The sequence below is a fragment of the Engystomops pustulosus genome, chromosome 4 (genome assembly GCF_040894005.1).
Source record: "Engystomops pustulosus chromosome 4, aEngPut4.maternal, whole genome shotgun sequence".
NCBI lineage: Eukaryota > Metazoa > Chordata > Amphibia > Anura > Leptodactylidae > Engystomops > Engystomops pustulosus.
Window position 1 is genome coordinate 132145233 of NC_092414.1, and position 23294 is coordinate 132168526.

General features: G+C 40.8%; 1 protein-coding gene across 1 annotated transcript in view; it reads left to right on the plus strand.

Annotated features, from left to right (window-relative positions):
- EXOC4 (exocyst complex component 4) overlaps positions 1-23294 on the plus strand; it is a 261581-nt gene that overhangs the window by 18162 nt on the left and 220125 nt on the right. The window contains exons 4-7 of the mRNA XM_072147478.1: positions 2902-3086; positions 5423-5529; positions 6678-6921; positions 11701-11875. Of these exons, the coding sequence (XP_072003579.1) occupies positions 2902-3086; positions 5423-5529; positions 6678-6921; positions 11701-11875 (711 nt within the window). The remainder of the gene's footprint in view (positions 1-2901; positions 3087-5422; positions 5530-6677; positions 6922-11700; positions 11876-23294) is intronic.

Sequence of the window (23294 nt, forward strand, 5' to 3'; positions counted from 1 at the left end):
TGGTCATTTGGGTTTGGCATGTGTTATGCTTCAAGACTATACAATCACTTGGGTTGGACATGATGACTATGGCAGGAGGTCTAAAACAAATGAAGAAGGCCTGAGCATCATCAGACAAAGGCCCAGAGGACCTCTGGGAACCATCTAATAATTGTTTTTTGGATAGCCTGGGACTGTCTACATGCATAAAGTTGGTGATAACTGTATATGGTGGGTGGAGTATGCAGACTCCCTAGATAGATCTAGTCATTGTCAAGTGATAAAGTCTTTCTTGTAAGTCACTTTTTTAATACCTCAACAATAAAAACATAAACTTTTACGCAAAATTTTTGTATCAACACACTGTACTTCAGTTGTAATACTAGACATCTTTTCCAAAAGCTTTAGGAACAAAACGGCATACAATTTCAAACCTAAATTAACCCTATGAATAGAGAATAGTGGTGCAATCAAATGACTGTATCTAATAAATGCATCAACTGGAACATTTGATTGTAATTTTATGGCAAATGTTCTTTTTTTCCCCTCCCTGGTTGCTTTACAACAATGCCAGAATATTAATAAAAATGAGCCTCCCGTCTAAACGCTTAACATATTGACACAGAATAAAAATGATTGTTTGAATCAAAATATATTACAGTAATGTTTGTTCAGTTTTTTTGTACTTGTCTTTACAGATGTTAAAACCATTATTAAAGTGGGACGAAGATATATAAATATTAGAGTAGATATTAACTGTATAGTGTACAGTATATAAAATACATTTCCTTTGCTTCTCTTCCTTAAAGGGGTTTTCCCACCAACAAAAGTTAGGCCCTATCCACGGAGATCCTGCAGATCGCAAAAACGAGGGGTCCATCAGACCTCTCGTTGCTCCTTAGACCAATGGAGCAGACGGCCGTGCATGACCATTCTGCTCTATTAATCTTTATGGAGTTTACGGAAATTGCCGAGCGCTGGCAATTTTCATAATACATTATGTCCATATCCAGGCTATGTCTAGTTTCATAAATTAGTATTTTACCAGAATATCTAAAACAAAATTTGGCTCTGCAAATAGTCTCCATTAAAGGGGTTGTACAGTCGGAGACATTGCCAAACACCTTTTAGATAATCCAAAGTCACTCCCTTCACTCATTTAATGTTACTAGCTATTCTAAGGAGTTTTAGAGATAATGTATTGTAAAGTTATAAGATCACTAGGTGTTTATAGTCGCCCATCTCCAGAGAAACAACAATTTCACAGTCCCCAGCGCTGGTCGCGCATGCGTGGTAAGCAGTCTGCGATCAACCGCCACTTGCAGTCTTCACCCTCCTGCGTGCCCGCAGATGTGCTGCACACAGTGTTACTCTCCATAAAGCCTACTTCCTTGTATAGACAGTGCCTGCCTCCGACCCCTCTATGATACAAGATCACACAACAAGCAGCCAATTGCATGAGCACACTCTGGTTCATGGGAGCAAAGCATCATGGGACTTATAGTCTCAATGCATACGGCGACGGCCATCTTGCTTTCTCGGTTCCTGTTTGCAGCAATAAAGAGATCATTTTTTTTGTAAAAATAGCAATTACCACGACATTTAAGTGGAAGTTATTGTATTTTCAGCAATAGGGGGTGTATTTATCACACCCATGAGTTTGTTTTGGAGGTTCAGGGATCGTACAACCCCTTTAAAAGTCCTTCTACGACTCTGCGTCTTCATTGTACAAGACAAACCCAGTGTAGTCTTATTCTGCAGTTAAAAATGAAAGGGTGAATGGAGCGGAGAATGGTGCAGACTCTTATAAATCATCTTGCTCCACTTCTCCACTCTTTGCATTCTTGTTGTCTTCTCTAAGTTAGAACCACCCACCTAACAATAGAGCGGGAAAGTAACATATTAAGATGTGATTTCTCAAATGTGGTGTATTGAGCAGCATTAGAAATGGATATGTTGAGTTGGTAAACATTTACTCTTTGACACCTTGCCGACTGAGGAAGAACTATATCGTCCTTGTGCGGCAAGGGGTGTATGGAGAGAGCTCACGAGCTGAGCCCTTTCCATACACAGCGGGTAACGGCTGTATAATACGGCCAACACCCGCCTGCCACTGCCGTGATCGGTGCTTTGGTACCGAACCAAAGAATAAAATAGACATGTGATTTGGGGCGCTAAATGAAAGCTGTAAAATCCAAGCCCACAAGAAACCGGCGCAAATGCGTTTTTTCATCATTTTCACTGCGTTCTGAATTTTTTCCCGCTTCCCAGTATACGGCATGGAATAATAAATACCATCACTATGAAGTTCAATTTGTTACGCAGAAAACAAGCCCAAACAGAGCTCTTTAAAATAAAAAAGTTACAGATTTTTGAAAGTGGGGAGTGAAAAATGAAAATGCAAAAACGAAAAAGGGCCACGTCCCTAAGGGGTTAAACAGATCATACACATTAAAGTAATCTGAGTTGGCTGACCATTTAATGTAATTCATATAGGGGCCTCCTGAGTAGAGATGAGCGGACCCGAACTTCTAGTTTGGGTTGAGTGGGCCCGTACAATTCGTACATATTGCCGGTTTGGCTTCTAGCGATTTTGCTTTGATTGCCAGGGGTGTCCCCTTGCCCAATCACAGTCATGGTAGGTAGCTTCTGAGCGTTAAATTTATGGATTGACTGTTCGGCTATCTTAGCATTTTGTTGAGGTCTTCACAACAGGATTGCCATTAGTTGTTGACCATTGCTTTGTGCTTCTCAGCAAACACTTGTGAGCTCTTACCATTACATTGTGTAAGGATCCCTAGAATCGGGATGCAAAGTGGTACTCTGCTTCCAGCATTTCCCTTGGATAACCTTGAAGAATATTAAAAATGGTAATGAATGTGTAATTTCTTCTATGTCAATATAATATATGTTTTTGTCTAGGTGTCTGCAGTGGACTCTCTGGAAGGACCTTTACTCCAGGTGGAAGGTCTCAGTGATCTACGTCTTGAACTTCACAGCAAGAAGATGAACATGCACTCGGTGCTGATAGACGAGCTCCATCGTCACCTCTACATCAAATCTACCAGTCGTGTGGGGCAATGGAATCAGGATAAGAACAGAAGCGGGTACACTGTCAAATCTTCTTACGCATTACCCACTCTTTAAAGATTATGAAGTTTGTGCTTCAGATAATAGTGTTATGGTTAGGACAAGTTCACATCATTGTTATAGATTTTCGTTATTCCCCTCTAATATGCAGGACTATAACAAAATGTTAATAAAATAGAAGCCCCTGCTTTGTTATCTACCTTCTGACATACTTCCATGCTGTTGTTTGCATTATAAATAATAGAGCCATAATGGAAAGGACATTTCTGTGCAGGCATGTTAGTTGTAAGGCTACATTTATTTTCTGGTTATACATTTATACTCCAGGAAAGCTTCCAGCGTATATGCCGAAAGTATCCATAGACTATACTGGAAGAAGATGGCATTCTTTTTATCCCTGGTTGCAGAATATATGTTGCATCCAGCAGAAAACACTCTACTTCTTTCCATCCTGCTCCCTTCTGTTGAGCGACATATTATCGTCTATAGGGGATGGGTCCAACAACACTGTATCTGTATCCGGCCTCAGTTGAGTGTACACAGACATCCCTGAACCTGAACATCGGCAGCAGCCAAACTGACTCCTCCTCACGCTTTCAGGTGGAAGGGGAAGGGCAGGACCACTTCTCACTCCATATGAGCATACAGTGGGATACGTCCTACCCTCCGTTGTAAGGACATGTCTGTAATCAGACCAGCATATCCATAGAACAGATGGCTAAAACGTGATATGTATGTAGTGTAGCTTCACTTATATTAAATGAAGGGGATTTCGCTTGATACCAATAAAATGTACTGTTATTCTCCAGTAGTCTATGGGTGATGTAAAATTGACATGCATGTTGCTTTAATACCATGGCTATATTTGTAGCTTTTATGGTCTCTTATGAAATGTGCATTTATTTCCTAAAGATAGCACATTATCCTTGTGGTATTGTTTGAATGGAACCTGGTTCCACCGTGACATTTTTTCTGTGGCTTTTAATTTGAGGGCATTACCCACAGGAGCTGTATTATCATATAAGGTCACCAGTCAGCACATATTGAAGCTGTAGAATCTCCTTCATTTTCCAAGGGAAATCAGTCAGCCAGGAAGTACATAGAATGCTGATGTAGCCATTTCTCCAGCATTCGCTATACGGCAACGCTAATAGATGTTGGAGGACGCTTACTGAGTGCACAGGGCGAATTATAAATGGATGTTTCGATTTTTAGATGGTTAGATATTGCGTTCACATCCGTAGGTGTTAAGGAAATATGCCAAACTAAATTCTGTGTGTCAGAGAACCAACTGTGTTTGTGTGTATGTATATTGTGTGTGTATGTATATTCATAGAGATTTGCATCAGTAGATGAATACTTAAAGAAGGAGCTGCTGAAATAAATGAGAAGTATAGTTGCATATGAAGGCTTTCCTTGTAAAAGCAGAACAGTTCATGTATGTATAGTATTTGAAGTTTTTTCTTAATTGTTTTGGGCTCTGTTTACAGTCCATTAGTAATGCACATTCTGAGGGAAGCACCCTGTAGGTACCTTAGATGTGTCCATAGGCCCTCATTTAGCCCATACAAGTTAAGAGGCTCCTTTTTGACATCTGTACAGCTGGTATATGCTAGAAAGCTACATGTTCATGTATCTAAAGATGAGCAAGCATTTTCCTTTGCTTTTTCTGGACGACATTAAACTATTATATTTTTTTTTTGTGTAACTTGACATTTGCTTTTAGGTTTCTGAACGACATATGTTATGCGGATTTTAAAAATGCCTTTGTCAGTATTCATAATCATTTCAGTAGTTTATAGCAGTTCAATTCACATAACCTGGCTCCCTGTCAGCAGCATGTGGTGAGTTCTAGGAGGGGTCAGCTGTAACCTGTGTGTTCCTGTGTCGGTTTCCTCTCCTCTGCACTCATCCATATCCAGGGGAATGGTGTGGAGTAGAGGAAGAATGCATGGGGAGATACAGGCAGACACAAGCTCCAGCTACCCCTCCCCCAGGACTCACCAGATGCTGCTGGCCAGGAGCCAGGTCCTGTTAAATAAATAATTATAAACTACTGAAATTATCCAGAATGCTGACAATACTGACAAAGCCTAGCATAAGCTATTGGAACCTGTCACCTGCTAAAATAACATTCCTGGCAACAGGTTCGCTTTAACATACATTTTATATATTTTACATCCGTTTGTATTGTAAAATTTATGGTTCATGTGCATACCCACTTGGCACTTTAACAAAGGGTGCTGTATTGAGGCACCTTTTAATAAATTAGGTGTGTCCTTAATCCAGTGCAGAGAACGCATTGATAGTTTTGATAAATTGAATTTATTATCTTTTCATTTTATTTTTTCAGTTCGCTGGCTAAGGATTCTCCACTTCCTCTTCTTGATGTAACAAATTTGTCTACTCCACGAAAGTTCCTAGATAATTCTCAGTTCGGCACTCCAGGCTGTTCCACTGGTAAGTTCCTTGTAAGGTTTATTATGCATGATATTTTTCTTAACATTGTGTGTTGTGTCTGCAAGCTTTCTACTAAAACATTAAAGGGGAACTGAAGCGTCACTGATATATAATTGAATTTTTATTTTTACTCCTTCAGTCTAATTTAGCTGCAGACTTCATGTCTGTCCTCTAAGTTTTTCTTTAACCCCTTCATGACCTAGTTTTTAGTTTAAAAAGCTATATGAGGGCTTGTTATCTGCATGATAAATTGTATTTTCTAGTTGCAGGATGTAATATTCTGTGTTATTTACTGGGAAGCTGGAAAAAAATCCTAATGTGGTGAAAGTGGAAAAAAACACAGTTGTGCCATATTTTGATGGGTTTTATTTTTTGCCTTGCAATTTGCAGTCTCCTTTATTGTTTGGAACAGTACAATCACAGCGAAATTTATATGGTTTAGTTATGTCTTAATACCGTTAAAAAAATTGCAAAAACTTAGCACAAAAAATGCCTTTCATCGCCGTCTTTTGACACCTGTAAATCTCCCATACATCAGCAGAGCTGTGGAATGTGCCGTTGTTTGCAGGCTACGATGACGTCCTCATTGATACCGTGTCATTGCAACAATTGGCACCCACTGATGACGTCACAGAGAATGGCATGGGACATGCCACGGCTTGATTGCATGTGCACTTATGTGGAAATGCATCTGATCATTAATCAGCACCTAGTGTCTTGGGACACATCGCATATGCGTTTCCAGTGAAATGCATGCGATTGTTAACCAGCACCTGGGTCTTGCATTTAAACAGTACAAGGCACCAAGGTCTGGTTACCAATCCCATGTGTTTCCCTGGAAAAGCACTTGTGATCAGGCCAAGGTACGACCCTGTGAGCTTGCGTTGTGATAAAAGAGAGTGGCTAGGTTAGACCTTCTGGCTTACTAGTATATTTCTTTATGGAGTATAATAGGCTACTCATGCACTCTGTTTCGGATGGCCACTGAGACAGTGACAACTAAAGTATAAAGATAATAGCAATACCCTTTAAAATAAAATACTACTGGTGATAATTTGGCTGCTTTTTCATTGTTTGCATAGCTGAATGTGTTATATTGCCCCCTTTTTGTTCTATTAGATTTATTTTAATAGTTATTCATTTCTCAGTTAAGGACCTAAACCTTCAAGATATCAAAGAAGATCCTGATTCTGACCCCGAGGAGAACAGCATTGTTTTTATGGGAGTTCTTATAAAAGGCCTAGCAAAACTGAAAAAGATTCCAGAAACAGTGAAGGCCATAAAGGAGCGTCTAGAACACGAGCTTAAACAGATCGTAAAACGTTCCACTACTCAAGTGGCAGACAACGGCTATCAGCGTGCAGAAACTGTGAGTCAGGAAAACCAGCCACGGTAAGATACTTAATAAAGGGTGTGGAGCATGCTTCATACCTATTATCATGCATATTGGGAAGAACTTGTAAGGTTTGTGACTGCACCTTCCATAACAATAAATTTGTTTCTAAATTTAAACCATTAATAAGGGTTCATTCACAATTGGGGCATTACTGTATATACGTATATATTACTGTATATACGTCCCACCTAGGATGCTATAGCACTTAGGCTAGTTACAGGGAGCACATTCCATGCCATGGCCTTAAAAAAAGATAGAGCAACGGCCGTGCGCCATTACTTTCTATGGAAAGGGAGGGGTCACCAGTGCGCCACTGTAACCGGGCGGGAATAAGTTGGTATAAATTAACCCCAAGAAGGTCAGTACCCAGTGATCTTTGGCACATATGTTGCAATTTGAACCATGTATACGGTAATTCTTTCTTTCAAGAGGTTTTGTGCATCACATCTTTTTTGAATGCAGGCGTTGGTGAAATACATCCCCACACTTAGTTCCTTGCTATTTCCTTGGCTGAAATATTTTCCATCCCAGCATTTTTCTGAATTGTCTCAGGTCCTAGTTATCAGATAAGTGATCATACTTTTGTCCTACTGACGTGTCCGTTGTAAAAACTCCTTTTAATGAGTTACAAAATGTTGCCTTATTGGTAATAGAATCCTATAAATAATATTATGTCTCTTTGTGCTTCAAACCTGTTTTTCAGTATAAGTATTTTCAGTAATAGACTGCTGCTGTTCACTCTGTGCTGTGCTTCTGAACGATGGTCTCCCTCTGTGGCTCTAATCCTAAAACACGCGTGCCATTGGGCAAATTTGCACATCCTTGGACCTTTTACTAGTAGGGAGGGCCTGAACATTAAGGTTCCATGGGTCCAAGTGATATTTGGATTTCTGTGTTGGACTCTGTCTCGGGTCCCATGGCTAGATTCACAGATCTAGAATTTGTCCATGTGCTTTCTGTTGGTTTAGTGAATAGCACATAGAGAAGTGCTTTTACATGGGCTCAAATAACTAGATGTGGTTTCCACTGCCCCATGTGAGAGTAGACTGGCCGAACAGCAGAATTTTACTGTAGTTCCTATTCCTATTTCTACTGTCATCGACATCTTAGCAGACCTCACATGCCAAAATCAAGACCCCAGGGAAGCTTGGAAAATGTACTTTGAAATAGTGCAAAGCCAAACTGTGACACAGTTGCCAACCTGCTATTTGTTTCTACAGCTCCTATACAGACTGTGCAGATACTTTAATTTCATGTTTTTTTTCCCATTTTATATGTACTAGGCAAATGTAAAAGTTTGACTTAAAGGAAATCTATCACTCGGATTAAGTATTCTAAACCAAGCACACTTCCATGCAGGCAGATCCTCAGCCAGGATTTGCTCTTCTTTTAGCTTCTTATGTCTTTATTAAAAAAAAAAAAGCTTTAAAAATTATGCAAATTATTCTGAGGGGCTCCAGGCTCAATAGCTGTTAATTTAGCCCAGAGCCCCTCAGGCTCACTTTCATAATTTTTAAGGCCTTTTTTCATAAAAAACAAGGACATAAGGAGCTAAAGAAGAGCAGAATCTGTCGGAGGGGAGCACACCAGTTTGTTAGTGGGCTTGGTTTTCAATCCTTGATTCTAATGGTAGATTTCCTTTAACATATCTTCAGTAACTGCATAACCATCATATTCGGTGTTGAGTAGCTTCCCAGTTATAAGGAAGCTCGTACAAAGATGACTGTCAACCCTTGATTACCGCTTACTGGATCCCAAAGAAGCTGTGACTTTACTGACTGTTTGTTTTTTGTTTATATATTTTGTTTATATTTTTCCCAATTAATTATATTATATATATATGAATTCCTTCAGCTCATCCTGCTTTATAACATGCTGCTTGCATTTCAAACACATTGATCAATAAAATAGGTTTAATTGCTTTAAACGGAACCTGTCATCAAAGACTGGCTTATTATACCAGTATGTTGTTTAGCAGCTTCAAGATCATGTTTCTTTCATGGCTTGGTGTGGTGGCATCATCCATAAAATCAACTTTATATCGAGATGTAAATTGGTTTAAAGAAGTCAAGGAGGCGGAGAGTTTAACACTGAAGTCAAGCTTTCCCTGCTTTAGAAAACTCCTTCACTGTCATTATGGTTCTGCATGCAGGGACATAATTGACCAGATCTCCTGAAGTCCAGCGCACATTGTCAATCACAAGGAGGTGTTCAGAGGCAGGTAAACTTGACTTCATTGTTCAACTTTCCTCCTACCTGACTTTATACAACCAATTAACATCGCACTTCAAAGTAGATTTTCTGGATGATGCCACCAAGCTGGGCCATGAGAGAAACATCATCTGGAACCTGTTCAGCTGCTTGACAACATACTGGTAGTGGTTTATTGGGCCAATTTTTAATCCCTTTAAATATTACGTTTTTTAAATTTGCTGGTTGTTGCTTTTTTTTCAACAAAATACTCATCTGGACAATATTTACTGTAGTTGTGTAGAATTGTTGATGAAGAACATGTTGTGCTTTTGGTTTTTTGGTTGAAGAGTACCAGTCACATCAAATAAGGTCACACATTTCAACAGGCTAAGGAATGATGAGAACCCCAAGGACATCTGTCATTTACAGACTTTTGTCTACTTAGTTGTATAGTCTGCCCTTAAGTCATGTTGCCACTTTTTTTTTTTTTTATAAGTCACTTGTTTCAGTAGTTTGGGAAGTTTTTTTTTTTTCAGAAGATTGAATTTTGTACAGATGTCTGTCTAGTTTATATTTATAAGTTATAGTACCTTTTATGAAATGTCAATTAAATACCGTATATACTCAAGTATAAGCCGACCCGAGTATAGGCCAAGACCCCTAATTTTACCATCAAAAACTGGGAAAACCTATTGACTTGAGTATAAGCCAAGGGTGGAAAATGCATTCTTCACAGCCCCCCCCCCCCCTAAGTATGCAGCCAGCCTGCCCCCAGTAGTATACAGCCTGCCCCCAGTAGTATACAGCACTGCCCCCAGTAGTATACAGCACAGCCCCCAGTAGTATACAGCACAGCCCCCAGTAGTATACAGCACAGCCCCCAGTAGTATACAGCACAGCCCCCAGTAGTATACAGCACAGCCCCCAGTAGTATACAGCACAGCCCCCAGTAGTATACAGCACAGCCCCCAGTAGTATACAGCACAGCCCCCAGTAGTATACAGCACAGCCCCCAGTAGTATACAGCACAGCCCCCAGTAGTATACAGCACTGCCCCCGGTAGTATACAGCCTGCCCACGGTAGTATTCAGCCTGCCCCCGGTAGTATTCAGCCTGCCCCCGGTAGTATTCAGCCTGCCCCCGGTAGTATACAGCCTGCCCCCGGTAGTATACAGCCTGCCCCCGGTAGTATACAGCACTGCCCCCGGTAGTATACAGCACTGCCCCCGGTAGTATACAGCCTGCCCCCGGTAGTATTCAGCCTGCCCCCGGTAGTATTCAGCCTGCCCCCGGTAGTATACAGCCTGCCCCCGGTAGTATACAGCCTGCCCCCGGTAGTATACAGCCTGCCCCCGGTAGTATACAGCCTGCCCCCGGTAGTATACAGCCTGCCCCCGGTAGTATACAGCCTGCCCCCGGTAGTATACAGCCTGCCCCCGGTAGTATACAGCCTGCCCCCGGTAGTATACAGCCTGCCCCCGGTAGTATACAGCCTGTCCAGCATTAAAAAAAAAAAATAATAAACTTATATACTCACCCTCCGGTGGCCCCGACGTGCTGGGCGCCGCCATTGTTCTCCCCCCTGTACGGCGCCTATTGTGACGCGCCGCTGCTGACGTCCTACTAGGCGCCGCCTGGGAGGAAAACATGGCACCCAGCACGAAGTTAGAGAAGACAGAAGACATCGGGGGAGCAGCACTGCACGCACCGTGGCCACCGGAGGATGAGTATATAAGTTTATTATTTTTTAAATATTTTTTAAGTATATTTTTTAAGCCGAGGGGACGTTTTTCAGCACATTTTTTGTGCTGAAAAACTCGGTTTATACACGAGTATATACGGTAATGTGTTTATGAACCAGACATTTTATCATAAATAGTCAGAAGTGTAGCTCACGCTCTTTATACACAAACATGTTGCCATCCCAAAATCATGCATAATAACCTAACTTGTATGCTTAATGGAGGCCCGAATTTTCAGGTCACATTGCATTAAAACAATTACAAAATAGTCACAATATAGCCAAAAATATACGGATAGCTAGCCCTCACACTTGCAGTCATAAAATAATCATAAAAGTAAGTAAATAAACTACATTTTTTTTGTATTATTGATTTTCGGGATAAAATAGGTCAGTACACAAAGAGGGCCATATACGATAAATTCATTACACACCAGTATATACATAGACAACAGCAGGATATAGTGTTTGTCACAGACTAGTTCACAGTAAAGTGCCAGTGCATCCAAATAGCAAAGTTCAACTGATATACATCCTTTATATAGCGGCTTACAGCCACATCAATACAAGTATAAATTCTGGCTTCCCCAGATGAAAGTCACCATGGTAAGATATAGGGTAAACTGCATAACATTTTTTAATAAATGAAGTTATACTTGTAATGATGTGGTTGTTAGCAGCCATATTAAGGATGTATATTAGTTGAAGTTTGCTGCTTGGATGCAATAGGTGGAATTTGTGAAGCAACAAGTAAGCTTTTGTGTGTAGTGTACTCACTGTATGTGTTCTTTAGGCTCTGATGTACCCGGCAATAACCTGCTGTACCCTTTACTTCCTTCAGGCTTCTTCTAGAGCTTCTGGAGCTTCTATTTGATAAATTTAATGCCGTGGCTGCTGCTCATTCTGTAGTCTTGGGATATCTGCAGGAGACAGTCGCTTCTCCCACTAGCCAAGATGGGGACATTAAACTGTACGACATGGCTGAGGTGTGGGTGAAGATCCAAACAGTTATTCAGGTAATTTTTTGCATTACAGCACAATTTGGTTAAGGTGACTACAGATGATCCAAATCCCAGGATCTCCTCCAGCTATCAAAATATATATAGCTTGTGATAAAAATGGTAAAAGTGTATTAGTAAGGTGACAACGCACCTATGCCTGTATAAAAAATACACCAGGAAGGTATACTCTATCCCCACATATAGCACTTATAGATCAAAAAAACTAGAGAAAGGGGAAATGAATGAAGACTAAGATACCATTAAGTAGTAATGAAAAAGTGCAAGCATTTATTGGTTACATTGTGTTTGATAAAAACATGTATAAAAAACAAAAGGAAAACTGGCTGCAGGAGACAGAAGTTCATATAGACCAGGAACTTGAGATACAGACAATGAGTGCTACAAAGTAAAAAGCATGCTAATAACAAAATTCAGTAAATACGTTATAGCAGTATATATGCCCAAATAATTAACAGCAGTGAAATGATATTGACATATACATCATCAGGTGACTAAACTAGTCATTAACCCTATACATTTGACACAGCTGAAAGTACCAAGTCTGTACTCATAGTTACCTGGTCACTAGAGATTTTTTTTATACATGTTTTTATCAAACACAATGTAACCAATAAATGCTTGCACTTTTTCATTACTACTTAATGGTATCTCCTCCAGCTAGCTGGTTCCTCTCCTGAGGAAAACAGGAGAGGTACCTCAATAAACATAGGATTTTGCAGTAAGCCTATTTCTACTCCCATGAGCGATATTTACATTAGTAGACTAGTATTTCTCTGTATGGCACTGGAAGTGGTTTTGAGTTAGTAATATAGTTACATTAGCAAATTCTCTTGTATTTCTTTTATACTTAACTTTGCAGTTGGTTATTGGGTTAAAGAACTCTGCCCTTACATTTTAGCCCTTTATATTACTATCGCCTTCAGGTAGGGTATGAAAGGTTCTTTCTAGAATGCCTTCTTCTATGCCTCTTAAAAAGTCATGTGAAAATGAGCATAGAAGAGTCACATTTTGCCTGTGATGAGTTGAGTTTAGAGGTTGCAGGGAGACGTCAGACACCAAAGATAAGAATCTCTGGATCTTTTTTTTTTGCTGCTCCCATTCCCAAAATTTGTCCTGAACTGCCCGTTTCTGTAGCTCACAGAATCTTAAGTGACCTGAAATATGACATGTTTATCTTTAATATGACCCCAAAAGCATATTTCCAGGTAATATAGAACTGATAAAGGGGGTATCAGAAGTTTAAAGGCTGCCAGAGGAGTGTTACTTCAAACTGACTCATTTCCCAGACAACATGACTCTTCTTTGTTTATTTCAAAATGTCTTTGGAGGAGTTTTTTTTTTTTAGGTAAACTGGTAAGATTTCAAATGAAAGAAGGAATACCAGAAATAATGCTTCATACCCTACTTAAGGTGCTAATAGTTTAATGGGATAAAATCTGCTTAAGTTGTCCCTTTAACTCCTTCTCCATGGACTAGCATACAAATGTACTGTCATACCCCGAATATGAGCAGGGCTGTCCACTTTGGGTCAGGATTTTGCAAGCCGTTTCCCTTTTGTTGAACTAGAGATTGACCAAATTTGCTGAGGCTGTCTCTAAAAGTTAAAAATTTGGTCAATAACAAAAGTTCATCTCAATTATTTGCTATATATCCTTTGTTAGCAATGACCGAGCTTTTCTGTAAGTCTTCACAAGGTTGGCACACACTATTGCTGGTATGTTGGCCCATGGAGATCTCCTCTAGAGCATTGCTGTAGCCGGGCAACACAGACTTTCAACTCTCTCCAAAGGTTTTCTACGGGTATGAGAGATTAGAAGACTGACTAAGCCACCCCAGGACCTAGAAAGGCTTCTTACAAAGCTACTCCTTTGTTGCCCTGGCAGCGGTGTGGTTGGGATCACTGTCGTGCTGAAAGACCCAGCCATGTTTCATCTTCAATGGCTTTGCTGATGGATGGAGGTTTGCACTCAAAATCTCACGATACATGGCCCCATTTATTCTTTCATGTACACGGATCTTTCTGGTCCCATTGCAGAGAAACAGCCCCGAAGCATGATGTTGCCACCCCATGATTCACTGTAGGCATGGTGTTTTTTGGGTGCAACTCAGCATTCACTCTTCTCCAAATACCCAAACACGACGAGTTGTGGTCATCTGACCATATGACATTCGCCCAGTGCTCTTCTGGAACAACCAAATGCCCTCTAGCAAACTTCCGACAGGTCGGGATACAAACTGACTTAAGCAGGGAATACTTCTTGCACTGCAGGATATGAGTCCCTAGCCATTTAGTGTGTTACTGAAGGTAGCCTTTGTTATGTTGGTCCCAGCTTTCTGCGGGTCATTCACTAGGTGTGGTTTGTTTTTGGGATTTTTGATCACCATTCGTGTGATCTTTTTGACCCCAGGTTACATGTTGCAAAGAGCCCCTGTTCAAGGGAGATCAGTGGTCTTGTATGTCTTATTGCCCCCACAGTTGATTTCTTCTCACCGAGCTTCTTGCCTATTGCATGTTAAGCCTTGTAGACCTGTACCAGGCTGAGAATTTTGTTTCGTGTGTCCTTCCACAGCTCTTTGGTCTTCACCGTAGTGAAGTTTGGAGTGTGATTGTCTGAGGTTGTGGACAGGTGTCTTTTATACTGATAACAAGTTCACAAAGGAGACATTACTACAGGCAACCTCCGTGACAGGTCTGTGAGAGAAATCTTGCTTGTTTGTAGGTGACCAAATACTTATTTTCCCCATAATTTGCAAAGAAATTCTTTAAAAATCAGACAATGTGATTATCTGGATTTATTTTCTCATTGTCTCTCATAGTTGAGATCTAGCTATGATTCCAGGCCACTTTTATCTTTTTAACTTTTTTTCAATTTTATTGGACAGGGACCTCAGTTCCATAGAAGTAGTGCATGTGCACGACTGCTGTATTATCGTATTTTCCGGGCCATTAGGCGCACCGGAATATAAGGCGCATTAGTCCGATGCGCCTTATATATGTAATAATTACATATATAAGGCGCATCGGACTATAAGGCGCGGGGTCCGGGGGCGTGTCGGAGGTCCGGGGGCGGAGCGGAGACCCGACGCGACGCGGAGAAGAGACGCGACGCGACCCGAAGACGAGACCCGACGAGACGCGGGGAAGGTGAGTGGGGAAGGTGAGTGGGGAAGGTGAGGGGGAGGTGGAGGAGGGCAGCGGACCATACTTACATAGGTCCCCGCTACCGCAGAAGTTGTTCGTGCCGCGTGGTCTGCAGTTCCCGCTGGAGATCTGCTGTCTCCGGTAGCGGGGACCTATGTAAGTATGGTCCGCTCCCCAGCGCCATACATAGGGCGCACCGGACTATAAGGCGCACTTTGGATTTCCAAGGAAATCCAAGGCTTTTAAGTGCGCCTTGGATACGGTAATACGGTAATAGAGGATAATTTGGGACTCCTTTGCAGGGGTGCTCTAGTACAGACCATCAAAGAACAGAAACTTAGTCCCACTCCTGTGTAAAGTAGTGGGTTCCCCTTTAAATGGTTAATAAAGAAATAGAAATAACACTCCACATCTAGAGGGAATTTCTTTCTAGAGATATTATTTTTAACAAAAGGGTAGAGAAGACTTTCCAAATTAACATATATTATTCTCCTTGTGCCAGCTAGTTGTCAGATTGCATTGATTTCAATACAGCAGCATTTTCCAGTCATTTCGATTTGCCGGACTAAATTGCTGTTAGCAGCAGTTGCCGTTGTGGTATTAGAGTAAAATCGCTTAGTGTAACACTTTGCTAAGTTGGAAAAATTATCTTGCTGCATGATTTCATTGAGGGACATGGTCAGTAATGTTAATACAGCCGCCGCTGCTGGAGAGTCCTTTTAATTTGGGACAGGTTAATGCTTTACGTTGTTTTATCACTAAGCGTGGCGGTAACCGTTTCCGTAAATGTTTTCCTTTTTTAATTAAACCCTAATTTACTTAGAACTGTGTTGCAATGTTCTTAATTAAAGTGATTACTTTTTCCTGAAGTAATGCACATGGAATACAAATTGCAGGATGTTTTTCAGACATGCCCAGGTTGTCATTTTTATTGTACGCAGCCTCCTTATTCAATTTCTTTCTGAAGATAATTGGCTTTAATGTACTCGGCGCAGCACAAATCAAGCTTTCTGTGTTATTTATTGCAGCAGTATTGGCGCTTCTGCTTGCTTAGCTTCCGTATTTGGAAAGAATGAGGATAAAAATATGCTGCACACTAGAATAGTTATGAATCAAACCGGCAGGAACACCTAGGAAACAGATGTCAGATGCTCCTCATTCTCTTTAAATTCATCATTGTACTCCTGTAATGAAATACAAGAGCCTTTCTACTTGTCTGTGCCACGAATCTTTCCTTCAAAATTAATAGAAAAACCTGCTTTCATCTGGGTGCAGACATTTAACTGCTGTCAGAACGAAAGCTTTTTATCAGTCTGATGACTGATATTATTAAATATACCAAAAGGGCAAATAGCAAAATGACTTTTTCTAGTAGTTTTCAATCATGATTTAAATGCAGCTAGGTGTATAGGTGGTACAAGCGCTTGTATTGTGAGCAAGTAAACTAGTTCATCGATGATGGGTTTTGTCAGCAGATCCTGTCAGCAGCCTAATATACATGGATCTCAGCAGATATAATGGCTGCCCTTTCTTGCTAACTACTCATACCCCAACCCTGACCATTCACATTAAACAGCTGTCTGGGCTTTCTGCATCCTTGTCTACCATCGATATGTTAATGCATAGGAATATGACCACAGCATTGATTCACTGCTGCTAAAGAATGTCTGCTACAGTTTATGGTTCTGGGTAGACATCCCATTGCCGAACTGGCAACATTGAAACCTATTCTTGTAATGTCTTGAGGGCAGACAATTTAAGGCAGAGGTCACATGCAAACAACACTACAATAGCTGCATATTTGGTGGAAAAATGAGGATACCATGTATCTCCAAATTAGCTGCAAATTCCACAACCTTTTGTGCTGTGCATTCAGTGTCCATGTCATCCACATACACTAAATATATATAATTATATATAACAGTCTGTTTGACATAGCTATAGACTCCATATGCATGCTTTTATGCGTAAAATAAACTACGTACAACCAGCAGTTCTTGAGGCTGTGCCATTATTTAATCAGTCGCTGCATCCAGACTTGTCCTTTGACCCATTGGACCCTTTGTAGTAGGGGCAGTATTAAGAATTCAGGCAAAAGCATTTTTTAAATCTGCATGGTATAGGCTATTGGAACCTGTCACCAGCTAAAAATGACATTCCTGGTGACAGGTTATCTGTAAATATATTTTTCTGCAAGGTAGTTGGCTAGCAGAATGGCATTACCAGCAGAACTCCTCCTGACAGTTCCTTGCGGGCTAAGAATCTCTTAATTGCTTGCTGCCTACAGTAACCCTCCTTCTGAAGAAACCTTGCGTTTCATATGTCTTAACTCTTCATCACTAAGGCTCTCTGTCATTTTGCTAGTGGCAGCCAGGCTGACAGATTGCAGGTCAGACATGCCCTCTCCTCTGCTTTACATGCGTGGTGACAGAGCGTTTAATTGTTACTCTGTTGCAATGAATATTCATGGTTCACAGAACAACACAATTAAGCGCTCAGTTGTCACAACAAAACTCTTCGTGGCCTTTTGGTGAATGAGACCTGTTAAAATTATCAATGAATGAGTAGCTCAGTGATATGGATGTGGGGAAAGATATACTAGGAAAGCAGCTTGTGTCTGGAATAAAGATGAGAGGAAAAATGTGTTCTAAATAAAGTCTGGAGAAAACCAAATATGAACTGGCAGCCTCATCATAACCTGCAGGTAATTTTGGATATCTTCAAGGGCAATGGTACATTATGCTCTGCAGTACTTAATACACACCAGCGCCTGGCTGCTTCGCTTGGTCCTACCGGCTAACGCTGGCTCTTGGGTCTGAAGATACATGGCAAGTACACAGAGTTACCAGTACCAGTACACCCATGTGAATCGTGTCCCTTTCACTCCCTGCACATGCCTGATCGTGAGGCCTTACTCCACTGGGTGGTGCCTTGGCAAGTTTCTTAGCTTGATGGTTCCTTGGCTTGATGGTTCAGTAGCTTGATAGTCTTGTGCAATAGTGTATTCCTTTCCACAGTGTACAGTCCTAAACTCTTCACCGGTCTCTTTTGTTCAGTGATTTAAACTATGTTTTTACCTTTTGAAAAATATTTGCCTCATAAATTTATATTCAATATACAATCCCCTAGCTCAACAGCTCAAAATTGTTAAAAATGCCCCATATCTGTATAAGGACTAGTTAAGTCAAGTACAGGTATTTGAACGGTTATGAGGGCCATTTATCAAGAATGGCTTTTTAATATGCCAGTCTTGCTCTACTACGTGCTGGAAGAAGAGACACACAATAGTATACCATTTATTTGTAGTAATATCGTTGTAGTAATATTAATAGTAATACCATTAATTTGCCGAGCCATGAAAGACCCTCCCCCATCCCACGCACACCAAGTCCACTTTTCATAAAACTAGTGAGTGCAGTGTAAAAGCTCATCATAGACCTTGAACATTGAGGTTAAATGTGAATGGATCCATCAGTTGTAAGTAACCATTTTTTGTCTCTATTACTTCTTATTGCATTCACATTTAGGCTGTCATTCTACACTCATGACTACCCAGTTCCATAATGGAAGGGAGGTATGTCATGTTGGTATAGCTTGGGAGAGGTGGGTTTGACTGTTACTTTTTATGGGTGTCCATTATTTTCAGTAGAATTATTCCATAAAATCTAGACTACCTACCTTTTAAGCAATATTTTACAGAATACCCAAAGAAAATTTGTGGCTTGTATTTTGCTTATTTCATAGTTTCATAGTTTCTACGGTTGAAGAAAGACACTTGTCCATCAAGTTCAACCAAGGAAGGGAAGGGATTGGATGAGGAAGGGATTTAGGGGAAACAATTCTATATAACATAACCATCAATGTTATTTAGGTGTAAAAAGGCATCTAGACCCTTCTTGAAGCTATCCGCTGTCCCTGCTGTGACCAGCGCCTGAGGCAGGCTATTCCACAGATTGACAGTTCTCATAGTAAAAAAGCCCTGTCGCCTCCGGTGATTAAACCTTGATTTCTCCAAACGGAGACAGTGCCCCCTCGTCTTTTGATTTGATCTAATCTGAAACAACTTACCACCATATTTTTTGTATGGACCATTCATATATTTAAATAAATTAATCATGTCCCCTCGTAGTCGTCTCTTTTCCAGACTAAATAAATCTAGTTGTTTTAATCTTTCCTCATAACTGAGACCCTCCATACCCCTTATCATTTTTGTGGCTCTACGTTGAACCCTCTCCAGCTCCAGGGCATCCTTTTTATGGACCGGTGCCCAGAACTGAACAGCATATTCCAGGTGTGGCCGAACCAGTGCCTTGTATAGTGGTAATATTACATCCCTATCACGAGAGTCCATACCACTTTTGATACATGACAAGATCCTACTGGCTTTAGAGACAGCTGATTGACATTGCATGCTGTTATTCAATTTATGATCTACTAGTACCCCCAGGTCCTTCTCAACAAGGGACTCTCCCAGATTTACTCCCCCAAGGACATATTTTGCCTTTGGATTATTGGCCCCCAGGTGCATAACCTTACATTTATCCACATTAAACCTCATTTGCCAAGTGGATTCAGTTTGTCCAAGTCACCCTGCAGCCTATGAACATCCTCCATAGACTGTATTACACTACACAGTTTGGTGTCATCTGCAAAAATAGACACAGTGCTATTAATTCCTACCTCTATATCATTAATAAATATATTAAATAGTAGTGGGCCAAGCACAGAACCCTGGGGTACACCACTCATAACTGGTGACCATTCCGAGTAGGAATCATTGACCACAACTCTCTGGATACGATCCTTCAGCCAGTTTTCAATCCAATTGCAAATGATTTCTGCCAAACCAATAGCCCTAATTTTACCCATCAGGCGTCTATGAGGGACAGTGTCAAATGCCTTTGCATAGTCCAAGAACACAATATCCACAGCTGCTCCTCCATCCAGGCACCTGCTCACCTCTTCATAGAAGCAGATAAGGTTAGTTTGACAACTTCTATTCTTAGTAAACCCATGCTGGCTGTCACTTATTATACTATTTGATGTCACATACTCCAGTATGTAGTCTTTTACTAACCCTTCCAATACTTTCCCCACAATGGAAGTTAAGCTTACAGGCCTGTAATTGCCAGGCGAAGTTCTAGAGCCCTTTTTATATATTGGCACCACATTTGCCTTGCGCCAGTCACTTGGCACCACACCAGACATTACGGAATCCCTGAAGATTTTAGCCAGCGGTACAGCAATAACAGAACTGAGTTCTTTAAGAACTCTGGGGTGTAACCCATCTGGTCCAGGAGCTTTGTACACATTGATTTTATTGAGCTTAGATTGGATAATGTCTACATTTAGCCAGCCTAGTATATCACAGGATCCATGACCCGCACTGGCACCACCCAAGTCAGAAGTTCTCTCTTCTATTGTATAAACGGAGCTAAAAAACGTATTAAGTATCTCCGCCTTCTCCTGGTCTCCAGTCACCGATGCCCCATTTTCAGAATAAAGGGGTCCAACCTGTTGTGACCCATTTTTTTTTGCATTGATATACCTAAAAAATTTCTTGGGATTTGTTTTGCTATCTTTAGCTACCTGTCTTTCATTTTGTATTTTGGCTGATTTGATTTCTTTTTTACAGATTTTGGTAAGTTTTTTGTAAGTATTGAAAGCCTCAGGTGACCCGTCAGATTTATATTTTTTAAATGCCCTCTTTTTCTCATTAATTGCCCTTTTAACTGTAGCTGTAAGCCACGCGGGGTGTAATCTAGCCCGTCTATACTTGTTACCTATTGGAATAAATTTAGAAGTATAAAAACCCAGGACAGATTTGAATTTCTCCCATTTAACATTAGTATCACCATGTGACAGTATCTGATCCCAGTCTATATCCTGTATTGCAGCCCTCAAGTTTTGGAAATTAGCCCTCTTAAAATTCAAAGTTTTCGATTTTCCCACCTGTTTCTGCTTTTTAAAGTTTAAGAGGAAAATAATTATATTATGATCGCTGTTCCCAAGGGGTTCCCGGATACTGACATTTTGGACAATCTCCTCATTGTTAGAAATCACAAGGTCCAACAATGCGTCACCTCTTGTGGGATCTTCTACAAGCTGCAACATAAAATTATCCTGCAGAAAGTTGATAAAATGTCTCCCCTTCATAGATAAAGACGAGCCCTGACCCCAATTTATATTTGGAAAGTTAAAGTCTCCCATTATCACTACGGTCCCCTCCTGTGCAGCCCGCTCCATCTGTTTATATGGGTGACCCTCTATTTCCTCAGAGATGTTAGGGGGTCTATAAATTACACCAAAAATAATTTTCTCAACACTCTCCTGGTTTTGAATTTCAACCCACAAAGTTTCAGCCTCCTCACACTCTTCTGAGACCACTGACTCTTTCACAATCGCTTTTAAGTCTCTTCTGACATACAGACATACACCACCTCCCCTCCTATTTGCCCTGTCTTTCCGAAAGAGTGTAAAACCTTGAATATTAACACCCCAATCATGTGATGCATCAAGCCATGTCTCCGCTACACCAACAACATCTAACTGTTCCTCTAATATCAGAGCCTCAAGCTCGCCCATTTTGCCTGAGATACTTCTGGCATTTGTGAACATACAATTTAATTTTCCACAGTTATTTATCTGATTTAAAGTAATTTTACTGGCACATATATCCTCACCACTGTTCTGTAACTTGTGGATCTCCTTATCCACTGCCTTAGGCCCCCATACACCGCCCACCTCACCACCCACCAACATAACCTGCCCCCTCTCTGACCTGTCTACCCCTTCACTGTCTTCCTTTTCCTCCTCCCCCAAGCCTAGTTTAAATACTCTGCCACCCCTGCTAGGATCTTCTCCCCCAGCACAGCAGCCCCCCTTCCACTTAGGTGCAAGTTATCTGCAGAAATTTGCAAATTAAACTATTTGCAAGTTATTTTTTTATTTTTCCTAGATATTTTATGTACTAAGGGAGATCTTTGCTCTATCTGCATTGTCTATAAAAGATTTGTCTCGCCAGACAAAAACGTATAGTAAATCAAAATGTCAGAGCCTGTCATTTCAATGCAGTGTCAGCTCTGTAATTTAATTTTCATATTGGTTTTGCAGAGGACTGTAGACCACTAGACAAGATAATGTGCTAATATGTTCTTACTGCCTTCTAATATCCTTGATTTCTTTCATCATTTTCTTCAAAGGTATTAGTAAAAATCGGTTCTCTCGGGTCTTTGCTGTTTATCCCTTCAGAGGAAATGTTAGCACAGCTTGTAATGGCATTCTGCCTGATCCCTCCTGTAAAGTATACCGCTGCTATTCTGCCATCCTGGCATTAGACCACTTCAAGCACTGACACCTAACAAGATCCCTTTCAGCCTCGAAAGGGGTCGTTCTCATCCCTTTTAGTATTATCTCTACTACTTTGGATACTCTTATGTTTGATAACAGATATCCAGGTTCTGGTGCATGAAAGGCCCTATAATCGCATAAGCTGAGCAGCAGGCTCACCATGGGATTATGCTTTGCTTCTAGACACTGAAAAGTACATAAGATCTTTCCTTCTCAGACTTCAGTAAAGCAAAGCATAAATATAGCATTTTACTAAAATCGCAGGTTACTTGCATCATCACTGCATTAGAAGAAAACATACAGTATAGCAAATGTATTACTAGCAACAAGAAGGAACTCCTTACTATTTTTCTTTTTTCACTTTTGCTAATAGCAGTTTTAAAGTTGTCTTAATTATTCATTTTTAGACATCATTTACATTAATTACAATTACTTACAATTTTAATTGTAATATAACTCATAGAGACGGCCTATGGCACCTGGTGTAATTACCTTGGTTAACAACTCAGTGCTTGCTGCTGTGTCACCTGCCGTACTCGGCCTGGTGCTGTCACTGCTGCTCGGCATGATCTGGCTGCCACACATCTTCCTTCTCCTGGGTCCTAGGGCAGGGGTTCATTATGGTTCCTAATGTTTAAAGGGTCAGTGTGCTCACGTACTGTATAAATTGTCAATAAATCTGTTCTATTTCAATTCTCTGGGTTGACCCCAGTTCCATCCCTTGACTTCATTTCTATATCCTGCATTATTGATAAGCCAGGCTTTTCCTGACTCTCTTCTGTATCTTCCTGCACCAACCTCTGGCTTGTTGCTGGATGCTGCTGGATTGCCGTTTTCCCTGACAACTTGCTGTGTTTGACTATGCCTGCCAGACCCCTTTGCAGCGGCATCCCCTGATCTGCCAACTTGGAACTCCCACCA